Source organism: Lepisosteus platostomus, chromosome 13 (assembly GCF_059453375.1).
Source record: "Lepisosteus platostomus isolate fLepPlt1 chromosome 13, fLepPlt1.hap1, whole genome shotgun sequence".
NCBI lineage: Eukaryota > Metazoa > Chordata > Actinopteri > Semionotiformes > Lepisosteidae > Lepisosteus > Lepisosteus platostomus.
Genome location: NC_142623.1, coordinates 24,592,419 through 24,609,286, shown reverse-complemented (window position 1 = coordinate 24,609,286; position 16,868 = coordinate 24,592,419). Strand labels below are relative to the sequence as shown.

The 16,868-nt window shown below is 39.5% G+C and overlaps 1 protein-coding gene across 1 annotated transcript in view; it reads left to right on the top strand.

Annotated features, from left to right (window-relative positions):
- The window catches only part of LOC148650223 (adhesion G protein-coupled receptor E1-like), a 48,729-nt gene that overhangs the window by 21,590 nt on the left and 10,271 nt on the right, over positions 1-16,868 (top strand). Inside the window, exon 10 of the mRNA XM_088603811.1 lies at positions 4,845-4,943. Within this exon, the coding sequence (XP_088459937.1) occupies positions 4,845-4,901 (57 nt within the window). The 3' untranslated portion in view covers positions 4,902-4,943. The remainder of the gene's footprint in view (positions 1-4,844; positions 4,944-16,868) is intronic.

Here is a 16,868-nt window from a genome sequence, read left to right as displayed (position 1 = left end):
TAGAGAGATTAGAGATTCTTATTAAGTAGTTGTTAGGTACAGCGCCTTCCTAAAGTACTAAGAAACTGAAGTATAAACTGTGATTTTTAATATTAACTCTTATAATAATTTTTCATGAAAACAGCATGATGAATACATACTGTACAACACCTTTTCATTATGAATTATTAGGTATTTTATTAAAAATTAAGTCATTTCAGTTGTACTCTCTTTCATACAATTAATAGTGATAAACCTCTTTATTATAAGTAAATACAATAAATACAACGAGTAGGTATTGTGATAATTGGCTGGTGGATGTATATTCTTGGTCTTGATCAGGTGTTTGTTAGGTAATTAGAAACTCATAAATGAGCTATGAGCTTCATGAGAACCAGTCTCACTTAGGCTTAAGTATATAGAGTTTACATGCAAAGATATATTTTTAATAAACTTTCTTGTTAAAAGCATACTATTTTAAAGCTGAAAGAATAGACATCCAGAACATCAAAATCAACAATATGGAAAGTACCAAAGAAGTAATGAGGTAAAAACAGTCAAACCAGGTCAGCTGTTCATAAATCATCAGAGTTGTGAAGAAAAGCCCTTAAACAACTACAGTATAACTGAAACAAGTGAAGGTGTCATAAAATCCACATAAGAAGCAGAATTATAGTTGTTACACCTGTCACCAGTACCATGAATGGAAAATCCAAATTCAATCTGACATACAAAGATGAACGAGGAGAATTTTACAACAATGCTTTATGGGCAGATGAAAAAGTAGGTGCAAACCCCTGTGGGGTTAAGACAGGAGATACTGTAAGTGTAGGGGTTTTGTAAATTTACTGAGACAATTTATTCATTGTACTGTAGCAGCAATCACGAGGTGGTTCGTTATGGCTTTTAGAAAAACAATCGATCAGCGACACACACACACGGATTCAATAAACGAGATACATTTATTAATATATAAATTGTGCATAAAACATATAACAGTCTGCTTGGATACAGGTGGCAGATCTTACTGTGAGGGTTATCAAAGTGCAAGGTACTGTATATACTGTAATCACAAAGAGATGCAAAACACAAAGAGATACAAAAAAGAATATGCTTCAGTATATCGTTCGACTACACTATTGATAATCAGTCTACATTAGCAACTCAAAAGTAAATACATTACTCATTGAAACATTGGGTTTACTTATCCAGATATGGATTCGTACAGTATTTCCCAGCATGGGCACAAAGACCAGCTAGCGGCTGTGTCCAATCGCTGCGGCATTTGATAGGCGTCGTCCTGGCATCCTCTGGCTCCCAGCCCACCAGTTGGGGTGCAGCTCGGAGTCGGACGAATTAGAAGGACAGATTTCTGCTGTGGCGACGTGCCAACAGTGTCTCTCTCAGGGACCTAATAGTAGTCCGTGGACTAGTAGGAAGTCTCTATGCACAGAGGGTGACCGCGGGTCAGAGCAAGTCACTCTTTATGGGGAAGGAACTCGGTTTGCTTCCAGTGTAGCACTGTTGCTGAATAATAACATATTTACGTTGTCAACAAGAGTCCAAACATACTCCGGTGATCAAGCGAAACGTCCACATTGGTGTTGGTTAGCAATTTACGGATGGGTATTCCTTGGGCTGACACTTTGCTGAAACAAGGTTCCACTCCCTATACAAACAGCACCGGCCATCACGTGATTGTCTCTGAGGGTGTGAAGCTGGAGAAGCAAAGTTTCTGAGCTGTGCAGTGTCTTTTAAACCAGGACCAAGACAGGTGGTGATTGGTTGAATGTTTAGTAGCCATTTCCGATCCACATGGGGTTACCACACCCTACAGGTTCCTGATTGGTTGGTCAAGGTAAGAGATGAGTCACAATGACCTCTGACATCTTGAACTGCAATCCAAATGTTTGCAAGAATCTCACAGTCAGATAGGTGCCAGGAATGACCATTGATCTGTCAAGGATGTCGGAAGGGATGAACCATGGAGAGGCAGGAGAGCGGAAAAAGACTCATATGGGTAGCGGCAGAACAGGGGATTAGCCCGGGCTCAGCAGTTCAGGAGTCATATATAAACCAATGCCCTTAGGTAGCGGACGTGGGGAGACCTGGTGCTAGGCGGGTCTCAGGACATCTGAACGTCAATGCTGAGTGAAGGAGAATCAGTGACCCGGAAATATATAGCTCCAAATCTGTCTCTCCCATATAGCGATAATCTAATTGTCATGGTCCTGATCCCCATCCTACTGGTCTAGAAAAGTATGATGAGTATAATACAGAATAAGTATGAATAATAATATGAAATAGTTCAGGTGGGTAGCTGCGTAAGCATGCTTAGGGTGCAAAGGAACATGTAATAGGTTTATTCCATGCTGAAAAGAGAAGAAAGAAAACAGAATGTTTCAGCTTTGGAGCCTTCGGGTGTGAGATTCAGCTGGAATGGAATAAACTTGTTCCTGAATAATAATATGTATGAAGCTGATATTTAATAATAATAATAATAATAATAATAATCATCATCATCATCATCATCATCATCATCATCAGCTATCAGTGGGGAGGAGAGCAGAGTCATGAAGCCAATTCATAGATGGGGATTATTAGGAGGCCATTATTGGTAAGGGCCGATGGGAAATTTAACCAGGATGCTGGGGTTACACCCCTACTCTTTTCGAGAAACACCCTGGGATTTTTAATGACCACGGAGAGCAGATATGACACACAGGTAGCAAAGTTACCCTAAAGATGCACACTGTAGGCATCTTCTCACAAGGCACCAATAAATGTAGGGGTTTGTGCATTTACTGGGACAATTATTAATTGTAGCAGTAAGTCACAAAATGATTCTTTGATGGCTATTAGAAGACCAACCTTGCAGGATAACTCAAACAACGCACACACACACGGATACTATTTCATGAGAATACATTTATTAATGCATAAAATGTGCATATAAACATAACAGATCTTATCGTGAGGATAAGCAGAATACAAAAGAGAGACACTGTATATATTCAGTCATGAAGAGTTACAAACCAAGAGGGACATACGTTCAGTATACCATTCATTTAGACCGTTACGTAAATGAACTTGGATTACAACTTCTACACTAGATACTCAAAAGCAAGTACCTCACTCATAGGAATTAAATTGATATCAACTGGTGTTGAGGTAACAATTGCATTCTTGAGCTGTAATGCAGAAGGTTGAATACTCATCCGATCTATGTGGATTCAGATCTCCCGTGGACACAAACAGCGGCAGGCTTGTTGCTTCCAATTGGCATTCTCTGGCCCGGTGCCAAGCAGTGCCCGGTGCGGCTGGTGGTGTGGGAGAAGGAGGGAGAGATTTCTGCTGCGATGCGCTGCTGATGCTCTCTGAAGACTGGCTAGTTAGTTCTGGCTTTACTAGCGAGTTTGTACACAGGAGAAAAGTGACTGCGGGCCCAAGCAGGTCACACTCTTTAGATAGGAAGAAGACCGGTTCATTCCTGATGTAGCGCTAGTTCTGAATACTGATTTTAGCTGTCCACAGTTCTGACCGTAGTTCACTTGTTGATCAGGACAGCTTTCGCTGTGGGTTCACCAGGCTTGCTGCTGGGCTAACCTCGGGTGGATTCTTTGGTTACGCGCTGGCAACCTCCGTTCTCGACTCTTAGAACAAAACTTAAGTCCTGGCACTTGGACACACTGGCTGTTACGTGATTGTCCGAGCTGAGTCTGAGAAAGTCCAGGAGGAGCCCTGAGGATGTCCAGGAGGAGCCCTGAGTCTGAGAATGTCCAGGAGGTGCACTTCTGGGCTCTGTGCTGCCTGTTTTACCTAGAGGAACTACGGTCGTTCATTGGTTGAAAGTTCTGTGGGCATCCGAGACCCATGTGGGGTTACCCTGCCCTACCAGTTCCTGATGGGCTGATGATGAGTAACAATGCACTCTGACCTTAGGGTTTTAAACAACTTGGGATGACTCTTTCTTGCAATCTCCCAGACAGTAAGGAGCCAGAGATGACATTTTATTAGGGTTGCTGGAGAATCTCAGCATTGGGAGTTGTTCCTTATCAGGACACTCTATTGGCTAGAAAAACACCTTAAATGTGAACCAAATGGAATGGCCTCTCTGTATCTAGCACCACTGAGATGAAGGAGAGAGGGACTGGCAAGGGAGCAGCAAACTTAATTCCTGTATTTTATTAAGCCCTGCCGCTACAACACACATGAAGAATGCAGAGAAAGCACTCCAAACGTTTCCCATTCTTTGCAGAAACATGCCTGAGTTTCAAAGTTGTGGACTAGCTTCATATGAGCAATTTACAAGTGAAACAAGTCAAATGGGCAATAAGGCCCATCTAGCCAATTTGAAGGTTTAGCAGCTAAATGATCCTAATACTGTACATCAACAGTTTCTTGAAAGAAACCAGGGTTTTGGCCTCAACAACATGGCTGGATAGGGATTGTTTCATACTCCCATAAACCTTTGTGCTAATGAAGTGCCCCCTTTTAAATACACTTCTGAATAGTTTCCACTTGTAATGGAAACTCTCAATATGAAATGTATTTCAACTAATTTTTCACTGGTTTCCTCTGGTTTATTAGTCATCTTTCAACACACAGAGCACGTATGGAAGAGTCATCTTTAAATGCAAGGTGCTGCCAAAGAAAAACAAAGTTTTCTTTGGATGGTTCAGGGTTGTCGATAATACTAGAATCTCCTTTTCTTCAAAATTATTTCAATTCTTACAATTGTAATGTAAATTAACTTCTGTATTTGATCCATTCTTAAGTAAGGAAAGGGAAACTGATCTCAAATTGAAACAAATCAACTTCATGAATGCTTCAGCTCAGTTCCAATTTCTGTTTTATTTTCACAGGTGAGAGAGGAGTACAAGAAATGGTTCTCTTGTCTTTGTGTAAAGCAAGGGATTTGACAGTCTGGAAAGGCTTCAATATAGACACTGTATGACTCCTAGGTAAGATGTATGCTAAACCTATTATTATTTACAGCTATTGTAAATAACAAACCAATTACATAAATGTCATTGTGATTTTATGCACTTATATCTGTAGTCGAGTACACACTTTTCCAATTCTCTTTCTATCCTTATTCTCCCTGATCTCAGTACGACTTTTGACACTGTTAATCATGACATCTTACTTTCTCGTGCTTAGACTGTCTTTTGAGTAAATCACATTGCTCTTAAATTGCTCAAATCTAAATTGATTCTTGACACCTCTGTAGGGAAAACCGGTTCAGGGACGCCAAATATGTAACGTTGCCATAGCCAAAATGTAATGTAGTGGCTCTCTGAAGGCACCAGTTCTGTAGGGTTTGGGCATTTACTGAGACAATTATTAATTGTAGCAGTAAATCACAAAGTTGATTCTTTTGATGGCTTTAGAATCCAACCATGCGACATAACTCATACAACGCGCACACACAGGTACTAATACACGAGGATACATTTATTAATACATAGAATATGCATGTAAATCTAACCAATCTTATCGTGAGGGTTATCAGAATACAAAAGATATATATTCAATCAGTTACGAAGTGTTACATATATCAAGAGGACATACGTTCAGTATATCATTCATTAAGACCGTTTCATAAATGAACTTGGTTATAACTTCTACATTAGATACTCAAACAAGTACATAACTCTTAGGAATTAAATTGATATCAACTGGTTTGGATAACAATTGAATTCTCGAGCTGTAATGCATTGAAGTTGAATACTCATCCAATCTCTGGGGATTCAGATCTCCTGCGGACTCAAAGAAACAGTTGCAGGCTGTTGCTGTCCAATCCGTGCTCTCTGGCTCGGTGCCAGGCTGTGCTGTGCGGCTTGCGACGGTGCGCTGCTGATGCTCACTGACCGGCTAGTTAGTGTTGGCTTTAACTAGCAAAGTTTGTGCACAGGAGAAAAGATGACTGTGGGTCCCAGCAAGTCAGGAAGAGGACCGGTTCGTTCCTGATGAAGAGCTAGTTCTGAATAGTGATTCAGCTGTCCACAGTTCTGACCTGTTCACGAGGCCTGCTGCTGGTGCTAACCTCGGGCAACCTCCACTCTAGACTCTTAGAACAAAGGAAAGTTCTGGCACCCGGACACACTGGCCGTTCCGTGGTTGTCCGGGCTGAGTCTCAGGATGGTCAGGAGGCGCGCTGCGAGAATGTCCTGCCCTTGGGCGCCTTCTGCTCCTGGGCCGTCCTGCCCTGGAATTCTCCTTTGAATTCCCTTTAGAATTCTCCTCAGAATCTTACTGAATCGCTCTGAATCTTACAGGCTCTCTGTGTTGCCTGTTTTTACCTGGAGGAACTTCAGCTCATTGATTGGCTGAAAGTTCCATGGGCATCAGAGTCCCACGTGGGTTACTCGGCCCTACCAGTCCCTGATTGGTTGATCAAGGTGAGATATGAGTCACTTAGTCCTGACACTTAATAATGCAGTCCAGATGTCCAACTGGCACTCCCTAGACAGATAGGCGCCAATGGATGACCATTGATCATGATAGCCAGGCTTAGCTAAGTGCATCCCCCTTTGGGAGCTGTCCTTATCAAAAGAAAACATCTTGCATGAATAGTTTCTCTGTGGCTGCACCACAGAGATGAACAGAGAAATGGGGCCTCATTTGGGAAGCTCAGAAACACTTAATTCTGCCTTATTAATAAGCCTCGCCGCTACACCTCCCATCAATTTTGTAAAGCCAATGCAGCAGCCCTGCAACACAGTAGTGAAGAAAGATATCAGATGTGAAAAAGGGGTTAACTGATTTTTTTCTGCACAAAGACTTCTTGTAACACAAGACATTCCATGCTTTGGCACCTTTGAGTTATGGCACGGATGGGAGTTAATTGATATGGAATTCCAATTGCAAGATAAAGACCCCCTAACTAAGAAAAGATAAAACCGACCATTAAAAGTGATCAAGGTCTTGGGAATGTCCAAACACAGGTGGTCCCCCCCATTACCGTGGTAACAATTTGCGTCAGAAGCGGCTGAAATTTGCTATATAAACTGGAAGTTTTGCACCTATATTTCGAACAATACTTTGGTCTTATTGTTCCTTGCATGCAAAAAACATCATCTTGGGTTCCAGAACTTATTTGTCTGTTACTACAGTAGTAAGACAATAGTGTTTGTGGAAGGCACAGTACTTGAATTTAGATCTAAATTGAAGAACTTGGGCGTAATGTTTGATACAGGCTTGACTAATCAATGACCCACTTGTGCAAAATATGGTAAACACATCATATTTCCATTTCAGAAATATCTTAATCTCCTATGTTGTTCCTAGCGCTTTAATTTTCACTTGAACATTTCCTTGCAATGCCTTACTTGTCGGGGTATCTAAATCCACATTGAACGAACTTCAGTATGACCAGAATCCTTACTTATCCTTTCATTGGCTTCTTATAAGGTTTTGTGTTGACTTCAAAATCCTCATAGTCACCAATCAAGGCTTAGCACCGCAGTAACTTACTTAGCACTCTTTGACTTACTATCATCCTACTTCCCACCTTGTTCTTCAAATTCCAGTTTGTTTGCCCTCCAAGCCCATCTCCACACTATGGGTGACAGGCCTTCTCCTGCTATGCCCCTTAGCTCTGGAAATCTATCTCTAAGGATATCAGAAAGACAGCTTCCCTGGGAACCTTCATATCATCACTCAAAACATTTATTTAACTGGCTCTGTACCTGCCCCTTTGCTTTTCTTCTGTATTCCAAACCTTTATTGTACAGTAAGTATGGAATTCTGCTGTCTCCTCTTGTGTACTTTTTTCTAACAGTAAAGAGCTTTGAAAATCCACTTTTAAAGGTACTCTATAAATAAAGTTTATTATTATTATTATTATTATTAGGAACAAGTAACAGGTTTATTCCATGCTGAAATAAAGAAGAAAGAAAACACAACATTTCAGCCATGGAGCCTTCTTCAGGTGTTCTGGCACCTGAAGAAGCAGTAAAATTATTAGATATTTGAACATAATGAAAACGATTAATTAAATATGAAGTAAACCCTTAAGATGGTTCCACATACTGTAAGCCAACCTCAAACTCAAGCCTGTGTAACAAAACAGAGTGGTCAACCGTGTCAAAGGCAGCACTAAGATTTAGAAGCACAAGCACTGTTGCATTCCCCGTGTCAGTAGCTAACAGAATATCATTTACGACTCTTGTTAATGCAGTTTCAGTGCTGTGGCCTGGGCGGAAAGCAGCCTGGAATTTCTCAGGTATATTATTTGAGTCCAGATACGATTGCAGTTAGGCCACAAGTATTCTCTCAAGAATTTTAGATAGAAATGGGATGTTTGAGACAGGCCTATAGTTGTTAAGAACTTGTGGATCCAAATTTGCCTTCTTAAGGAGCAGTCTAACAACTGCTACCTTAAATTGATCAGGTACAACGCCTGATGCAAGGGCCATGTTCATAATACTAATTATAGGTCCTGCCAGTACTTCAAGGGAATCTTTGACTAGTTGAGTGGAGACAGGATCTAGCAGACAGGTGGTTGACTTTGTCTTAATAATTAATTTCTTGAGTTCTTGTTCATTAACTAATTGAAAAACACTAAAGAGGTGTGCATATTGTTTCTGTACCAGACGTCTTTGTGGCTTATTTGATTGTGTTTGAAATCTGATGGTGTTAATTTTGTTAAAGACGTTAATTAAATCTTCACTACTAAAGCTAGATTGTACTATAGAATCAGTCTTATTTGTAAGATTAGCTATTGTTTTAAATAGGTAGTGAGGGTTACTTTTATTGGTTTCAATATGTTCAGACTAGTAGACAGAACAAGCTCTATATAGGGCTTTCTTATATTGTTGTAGGCTATCATAATGTAATGATAATGTTTCTTTATTAGCCCTGTACAATTTCTTGCATTAGGAATTAATCTTTTCACATACCCCAGCTTTTCTCCATGAGACACAGACAGGGAGAGAAGCCTGGGGTCAGAGTGCAGGGTCAGCCATTGTACAGCACCCCTGGAGCAGTTGGGGTTAAGGGCCTTGCTCAGGGACCCAACGGAGTAGGATTCCTCTGCCAGCCGCAGGATTTGAACCAGCAACCTTCCAGTCACAGGCACAGATCCTTAGCCACAGAGCCACCGCTCCACCAGTCTATGCTGACTTGAATACTTGTAGACCAGTAGACCTCCATTTGCCCTCTAGTTTGCGGCACTCCCGTTTAAGGGATCGTGTGTGATCATTATTCCTTAGAGAGTGTCTAGTGGCTTTGACTACCTTAGTCTTTAACGGGGCACTTTCATCAAGGGCCTGTCTGACCACTGTATTATAGTTATATGTGATTTCATCAACATTATTACTGAAAATGAAGTTAGCATTGTTCATTGTGTTCATAAAATTTAATGAAGTACCCCCGTTGATGTGTCGTGTTGTAATAGTCTTCTTTTTGGCAGCTATCAAGGGCAGTCTAATTTAAAGAGTAATTAAAGAGTGGTCAGAAAAAGAGTTATTGATGGGATGGACTAGTACATGATGAATATTAGCTCTATGAGTGACAATTACAGTAAGTCTAGTGTATGATTGTATACGTGTGTTGGTCCTGTTATATGCTGACTACAACCTCAGAGTCAAGGAGAGACAAGAAAGTTTTACTGAAGGTGTCTGTCTGTATGTCCATATGTATGTTAAAGTTGCCTAATATTACAACTTTGTCTAAATTAATAACTAAATCAGAGAGCAGTTCACCAAATTTGGCAAGAAACAATGCATATGGTCCTGGGGGTCTGTACACTGAAAGAATGTATTGCTTCAAATGTGTGAAAGTCATTAATAATTTTTAATTAAATTCTCAGAAACTCACTGAAGATGGCTGCTAGGCCACCTTCATGCCCTGAGCAACGAGCTTTCTATAAAAATGTATTGCCATTAGGTGAGGCTTCAACTAAAGAAATAGTGGCAGTGGGTCTAAGCCACATCCGACGTTCATAAGTGAATGAACGGCAGGTGTAGAAGTGGTTTAAAACTAGCCTGAATAATTCCTAGAAAAGGGGGAAAATTCAGCAGGACCTCAGTCTTGTTGTTGCTGCAGTGGTGAGAGGACAAATGCGGAGGCTGTGGTGTGAGAAAGCCGGGCTAAAGCATGACAGTAGCGGGTGTGAGACATTACTAGTCGGGGGGATGTTAGAAGAGCGTGCCGCCGTGTATGAGTGAACAAAGAAAGACTAGCCACTGTGTAAACCCCGTGAGAGGGTGAAGAAGAATGACAGTTCCAGAGGGGATTGTAAGAGGAATAGCCTGCAAGGAAAAGAGTGACAACGTCAGTCTGCGAGGAGACTGAAGAAACTGAGCTTTATGAGATCATCGAAAGATTTAAAGGGAGAGCATCCTCATAGGGTGTGAGAGCAGGGCTTTCGTGTCCTCTGTATGAGTGAGTTGTGATTTGATTAGTGAGTTACTGTGTGTGGATCGGAGTGGGTTGTGTGGTAGAGGGTCCCTCCTCCTGGCAATACATGGTATTGGGGAAGCGAGTGGGGTCTATATAACTACACCCTCTGGGAGATACAGATGCAGCCATTCAAAATGGGTGAGGTATTTCGCGGCATACCCCGGTGGGCGTGTCACAGTATCACGCGGTATCACACATTTCACGTGTGTCACGTGACTGACTATCCGGCGTCGCCTTGTAAAACCGCCAGGGGGAGCCTAACCTCTCATGTACAGCATTTGAGCCTTTAATTTTGAACTGTGTATTACAGCATGTTAATCATCAGTCATTAAAATGTTGGTATATTTTATGAAAGCAAGATTGCTCAGTTGGACAAAAGTACACAACCTACCTTTATCAGAAATATTTATGCATCAAAGCCTTTACTGAAGATATTACTAATAGTATTAATAATGGATGACTTTGGACAAGCTGTATACTCAAAGTATAATTTCTTTAGCACATTTGTACAAGCACTTGGAATCTGTCCAAGCCATACTTTGTCAGGCGTTTTGTTTTACTTCAACGGGGCATAAAAACTTCCTTGCTTTTAACAGGGCGTTTCATAATTTCTAGCTACGAAAATGATTTAAAATGCGACACCTATCATTCAACTAGAGCTTAAAATATCACAAGGAAAAATACACACCGGTATTCCATTTCTCCCTAAACATTGTAAGCTTCGAAGTCTTTAACTAACGTGATACCGGAGTAAACAAGCATACTTTTAGAATTTGATTAAAAGGGAATATAATATGGAATCGCGTATCTAAAGAATTTAATAATGGTATGATTATATCCGTGTACTGCGGCAGGACTGTGTAAGGCTGTTTCGCCTACCTGATCATGCGAGCTGTCTTGTAGCCTACTGGTCTAGGTGCGTGACTACCAACTGGCAGGTTGTGTGTTCGAATCCAGCTGGTGCTGGACTTTTATTTTAACAAACATTTCTTCGAAAAAATAGGTAAGCGATATTATGGACAATCAATTGACTTTTATATTTCAAAATATTGCAACATGATCGATATTTGCGATATTTTGAACATATCTTCCCTTCTGACAGCGGTTCCTGCTTCTATTGTGTGTGTGTGTGCAACAGTAAATTTTTATAGAGAAATGGAGGCTGGACAGTATGCGTTACAATATAAACATTTATATTGATTTAAATCGTGTTCTGATTTAAATCGCAAACGCGTGTTTAATTATGTGTTTTTTAATCATGATCAGGCTAATGCATTTCTACATTTTCTGTATGAACCAGCTTAGAGGTTCATACAGAAAGACAGCTTGTGTTTAAATTGAGTGTAAGGTAATTTATGCTTCTAAAGTCATGGTCAGTATTGTTGTACTGTGCTGTACTGTGTCACATTATTTTATAGCGTTTTTATTGCGTTATTAAATCCGGTGGCGCTGTGTTAGTTTCCTGACTCACATTATTTAAACTGCGACACTGATCATTCATCTCTAAATAAACTTTATTTTATATAGCGTTTTAAGCGAATAGGTAATTAGATTGCTCATAAACCTAATCACTTTTTCTACATAAACACAGCTTGATTGCTCTCTGAAAATGCTTTTCCTTTATTTTTAAAGTAGGCTCAGATTTCAACTATAGATCGTATTATTGTAAACTTTCTTGGAAAAATGTATTTTATGTAAACCATGTTTGCTATTAATTCATTTAGGGCTAAAATACGTTCATTGTCTTCTAATCGAGTCGAGTTGACATTGGAAGCCTGCCACACCCGGACCGTTAAACCAACGCATTAGCACGTCAAAGCCCATTGAGCCAGTATTGGCTTTAGTATCCCCCCCTTCTCCCCTCAATTCAATTCAATTCAAGGTGTTTTATTTGCATGACAGATGGGTACAAGCAGTGTTGGGTACTGTATGTATATTGTAACGCTTACGGCAGACAGGCACTGTGTAGGAGCCGACGCACCAGAGCAGCGCCTGCAATTTTTATATTTATAACTTAGTTTTTAAAATTAGTCAAGCAATACGAAGCATCTCCTTTTACTTAGTGCCTGAGCATACTGCAACGCGTGTGAAGCCCATAAACGATATTAATTTTGGAACTTAAACATACAGTATATGGCTGGTCTCGGTACTTTAAAGAAAACATACACACCAGTATTCCATTTCTCCCTAAACATTTTAAGCATCGAAGTCTTTAACTAACGCGATACCGGAGTCAACAAGCATACTTTTAGAATTTGATTAAAAGGGAATATAATATGGAATCGCGTATCTCCAGAATTTAAAGACCAGACAATCGCAAACTCGTTTTCAATAAAATTATTTTATTCATTCAGCAGTTTGTGAGAGGGACATCCAGCAGGGAGAGACACACACACCGGTTTTAATTGACAACATTGTTTTTTTTTCAATTCCTCTTGTCTAACAGGAATGTTTTGTTTGTGGACAGACTGTTAGACAAGAGGAAAAGACCGCCTCCTCCTATGAAGCATTTCGTTGATCCGATCACGAATTCTTTTCCAGTCGTACGCAGCAAGGGTTGAGAATCTCCGATTCACCATCGTACTAATGGTTTCCCGGAGATTGGGTTAAAAAAAAACAAAAAACATACTAACAACTGTGCCATCCTACTCCTTAGTTAATACATTTTATTATTCACAAACAGTTAACATTGTTAGCAAAATATTTTGAATTATATTTAACCCTATTTTTTCTTTAGTTTTGTATTTAACTTATTATATGATAGTCAGACTTAATGTATATTTGAACAATGAAAATATATTTTTACAAGATTTTACATTAAGCACTTAAAATTAATATGGTTAATAATAGTAAACTGTAACATGCTGTAACAAGATCGGTTACAAGAAGAAAATGCTTTCAGAGAAAATGTTTCAACCAAACCTGTTCCCACACACCCCGCCCCCACTACCATTAGAATATACACAGAGCAGAAGAGCAGAAGACCCTCACACCTGAAGAGTGCTGGCTGTGACGAATTAAACTGGTTTTACAGGTTTCAATCACAGACCATGTGACATGGGACTCAGTAAACTACAGTAACACCGTATTTGATAACGCTTTAAAAACGCTATAAAATAATGTGACTTGGCACAGAACAAGTTTACAGCACAGTACAAAGATAAATGCTGACCATGACTTTAGAAGCATAAATTGCCTTACACTCAATTTAAACACAAGCTGTCTTTAGCCCTCTAAGCTGGTTCATACAGAAATGTAGAGATCTAGGCTCAGAACACACAGCTTCATTAGCGAATACATATGCAGGACAACTAGAGAAGACGTTTTACAGAGGATGGATATTTAGAAACATCCCATCAGACATCCCATCATATTCACAACGTGAAATCTTGAAAATAATATTACGTAACCAAAATCCGCAATATGGAAACAGAACCTGTGTAATTGTTGATAGATGATGTACTCGTAACATTTTTTCAAGACGAACTACAACATTTAAAAAATGACTTGTATGTACTTGATATCTCTAATCAATCCACGGGTCCCAGCACAAAACGAAAGTAAAACGCATACCGTTTCTCGCTTCTTATTGCTCAAAAGTAATTTGACCGTATGAAATGCATAATATAAACCTAGAAACATATACGTGAGCAGTACTTAAGCACTGTAGTATCGGTGTTAAGACATACCTCTCAAATACTGTAAATCAAGTTAAAAATATCTCAAGACCGATTCTGGTCGTAATGAAACCATGCAAGGGAGTTTTTATGTCCGTTGCAGTTCTTTTGCAACATGAATATAATTATATCGGTATTAATTTCTTGAGATACGCGATTCCATATTATATTCCCTTTTAATCAAATTCTAAAAGTATGCTTGTTGACTCCGGTATCACGTTAGTTAAAGACTTCGAAGCTTACAATGTTTAGGGAGAAATGGAATACCGGTGTGTATTTTTTTCTTTAAAGTACCGAGACCAGCCATATACTGTATGTTTATGTTAAGATTTCCCTTCAGTGGTAAAATTAGATATGAATATTCAATACTTAAACGGGCACAGTTAAGACATTAAATATACATATACATATTGTATACAGTACAGTTTGCATACGGTAATATGTTTATGTTACGTGATTAAAAAATAAATAAAACTGGAAGGTCCAGCACCACCATTATGTTTATATGGTTGTTTTTGTTGGTTGGTTGTTATTATGGTTATTAATAATACGATCTATAGTTGAAATCTGAGCCTAAAAGAAAAAGCAAGTGATTAGGTTTATGAGCAATCTAATTACTTATTCGTTTAAAACGCTATATAAAATAAAGTTTATTATTAATTTGCTGGACAGAGCGGTGAACATTATTATGCATAAGACAAAGATAACGATCCTGATCAGTTTAGAAATCTGTGTACGCTGTAAGGTTTTTACTTCTTAAACTTTTAAAATACACGTTTTGAATAGAAAGAAATCCTCTTCCTGGTACAGTATGTATAGCAAACCAGCAGGTCTTTTTTCTCCAATCAGAGGGGTGTCAGATAGTGTCAGCCAATCACCATTCTGTGTTGGGTAGCAACGGGTGACTGTTCTCAGGCGGAAGATGTAAACAGCTTAATGTTCGTGTTAAATAATTTTTTTAAATTCAATTAAACGGGCACAGTTAAGACATTAAATATACATATACATACTGTATACAGTACAGTTTGCATACGGTAATATGTTTATGTTACGCGATTAAAAATAAATAAATAAAAATGAAAAGTCCAGCACCAGCTGGATTCAAACACACAACCTGCCAGCTGGTAGTCACGCACCTAGACCAGCAGGCTACAAGACAGCTCGCATGATCAGGCAGGCGAAACAGCCCTACACAGACCTGCCGCAGTACACGGATATAATCATACCGTTATTAAATTCTTTAGATACGCGATTCCATATTATATTCCCTTTTAATCAAATTCTAAAAGTATGCTTGTTGACTCCGGTATAACGTTAGTTAAAGACTTTGAAGCTTACAATGTTTAGGGAGAAATGGAATACCGGTGTGTATTTTTTTCTTTAAAGTACCAAGACCAGCTATATACTGTATGTTTACGTTCCAAAATTAATATTGTTTATGGCCTTCACACGCGTTACAGTATGCTCCTATTCTTTTTATGCTCAGCTACTACGATTTCCCTTCAGTGGTAAAATTCAATATCTACAACGGGCACAGTAAAGACGTTTACAGTAAGTCTTTCTACGACAGACCAACGGACCACGAGTGCCCCTGTCGGTCAACCAATCACGCACCGCGGTATCGCGTGTCATCTTACCTGCGGTATCTGTACTGCGGTGTCTGTACCGCGCACTTTGAATGGCTGCATCTGTAGTGCAGTGGTGGCTGGGCAGAGTGAGTTGCGCTGGCAGGTGTGAGTTCTCAACCTAAGGGTATGAGAGAAAGGTTGTGAGGGTGTGTTAGAGAGGGACAGTGTTTTGGGTCTCGGCACGGTGTGTAGTCCGAAGAGACTCGGTAATGTAGGTAGTATGTGTTTTGTGTAACCAAACTTGGTGGAAGAGGAGGCTGGAGGCGGAACTGGGAGTCTGAGGCACTGATTGTGTGTGAAACAGTGACCTAATAGAATAGGAGCAGGTGGTTCCTAGCAGTGTGGACAACAGGATGAACTTGGTGAACCTGAGATTTCAAAGGCAAAGGGCCCAGATGTAACGGAATATGGAGTTACGTATCCTGTTACCCCGATGAGGGGATCAGTGTGATCACCACTCTTGGAGGAAAGTACATGTAAGATAAAAAAAGGAACCCAAAAGATAGCTTATAAAGGGGCGTGACAGGGGAGAATGGGAGATTGACCATGCCCAGTGTGGTGTCAACTACCCCCTTGGCACCACAATGGGCACAGGTCAGAGTTGGTGTCAAGCACCATATCTTTAACTAGAACTGTTTTGTTGCCTAGTGAGTGAATATTTAACAGTGAGCATTTAATGGTAGTTTCATGTTTTAACTGACTTAGGTTTACCAGTGGAATGGAGATTAAATTATCAACACAAGAGCCCCTAAAAGAATGTCTAAATTCTAGTCTAGTACTGCATTAGGCTGTATACAGTCAAAACTATATAGACAATCTTTTTCTGCGCTGTCCAGTGACTCCCAAAAAATGTTGGTGTCTATGCTATGTATTTAATTATCTTATTTACAGAAGTAAACAAATTTTATATCAGCCTTACTAATGCCGTAATAATTAGTTTGTCAATACTGGTAGAGAGCTCTAATTACAAATAAGAGTATACATTTACCTTTTTTATTTGGGCCATTTTACATTATCTATTTATTTAAAAGACATTACTCAATGTTCTACAAAAGTGCTGTAATTGCAGTAAATGTTCTATAAATGGAAAATACTCAGTGAAGAACATACATTTTGAAAATTACAAACCTTCATATTAAAATTGATTACTCTTTTTATATTATGTGATGATAAG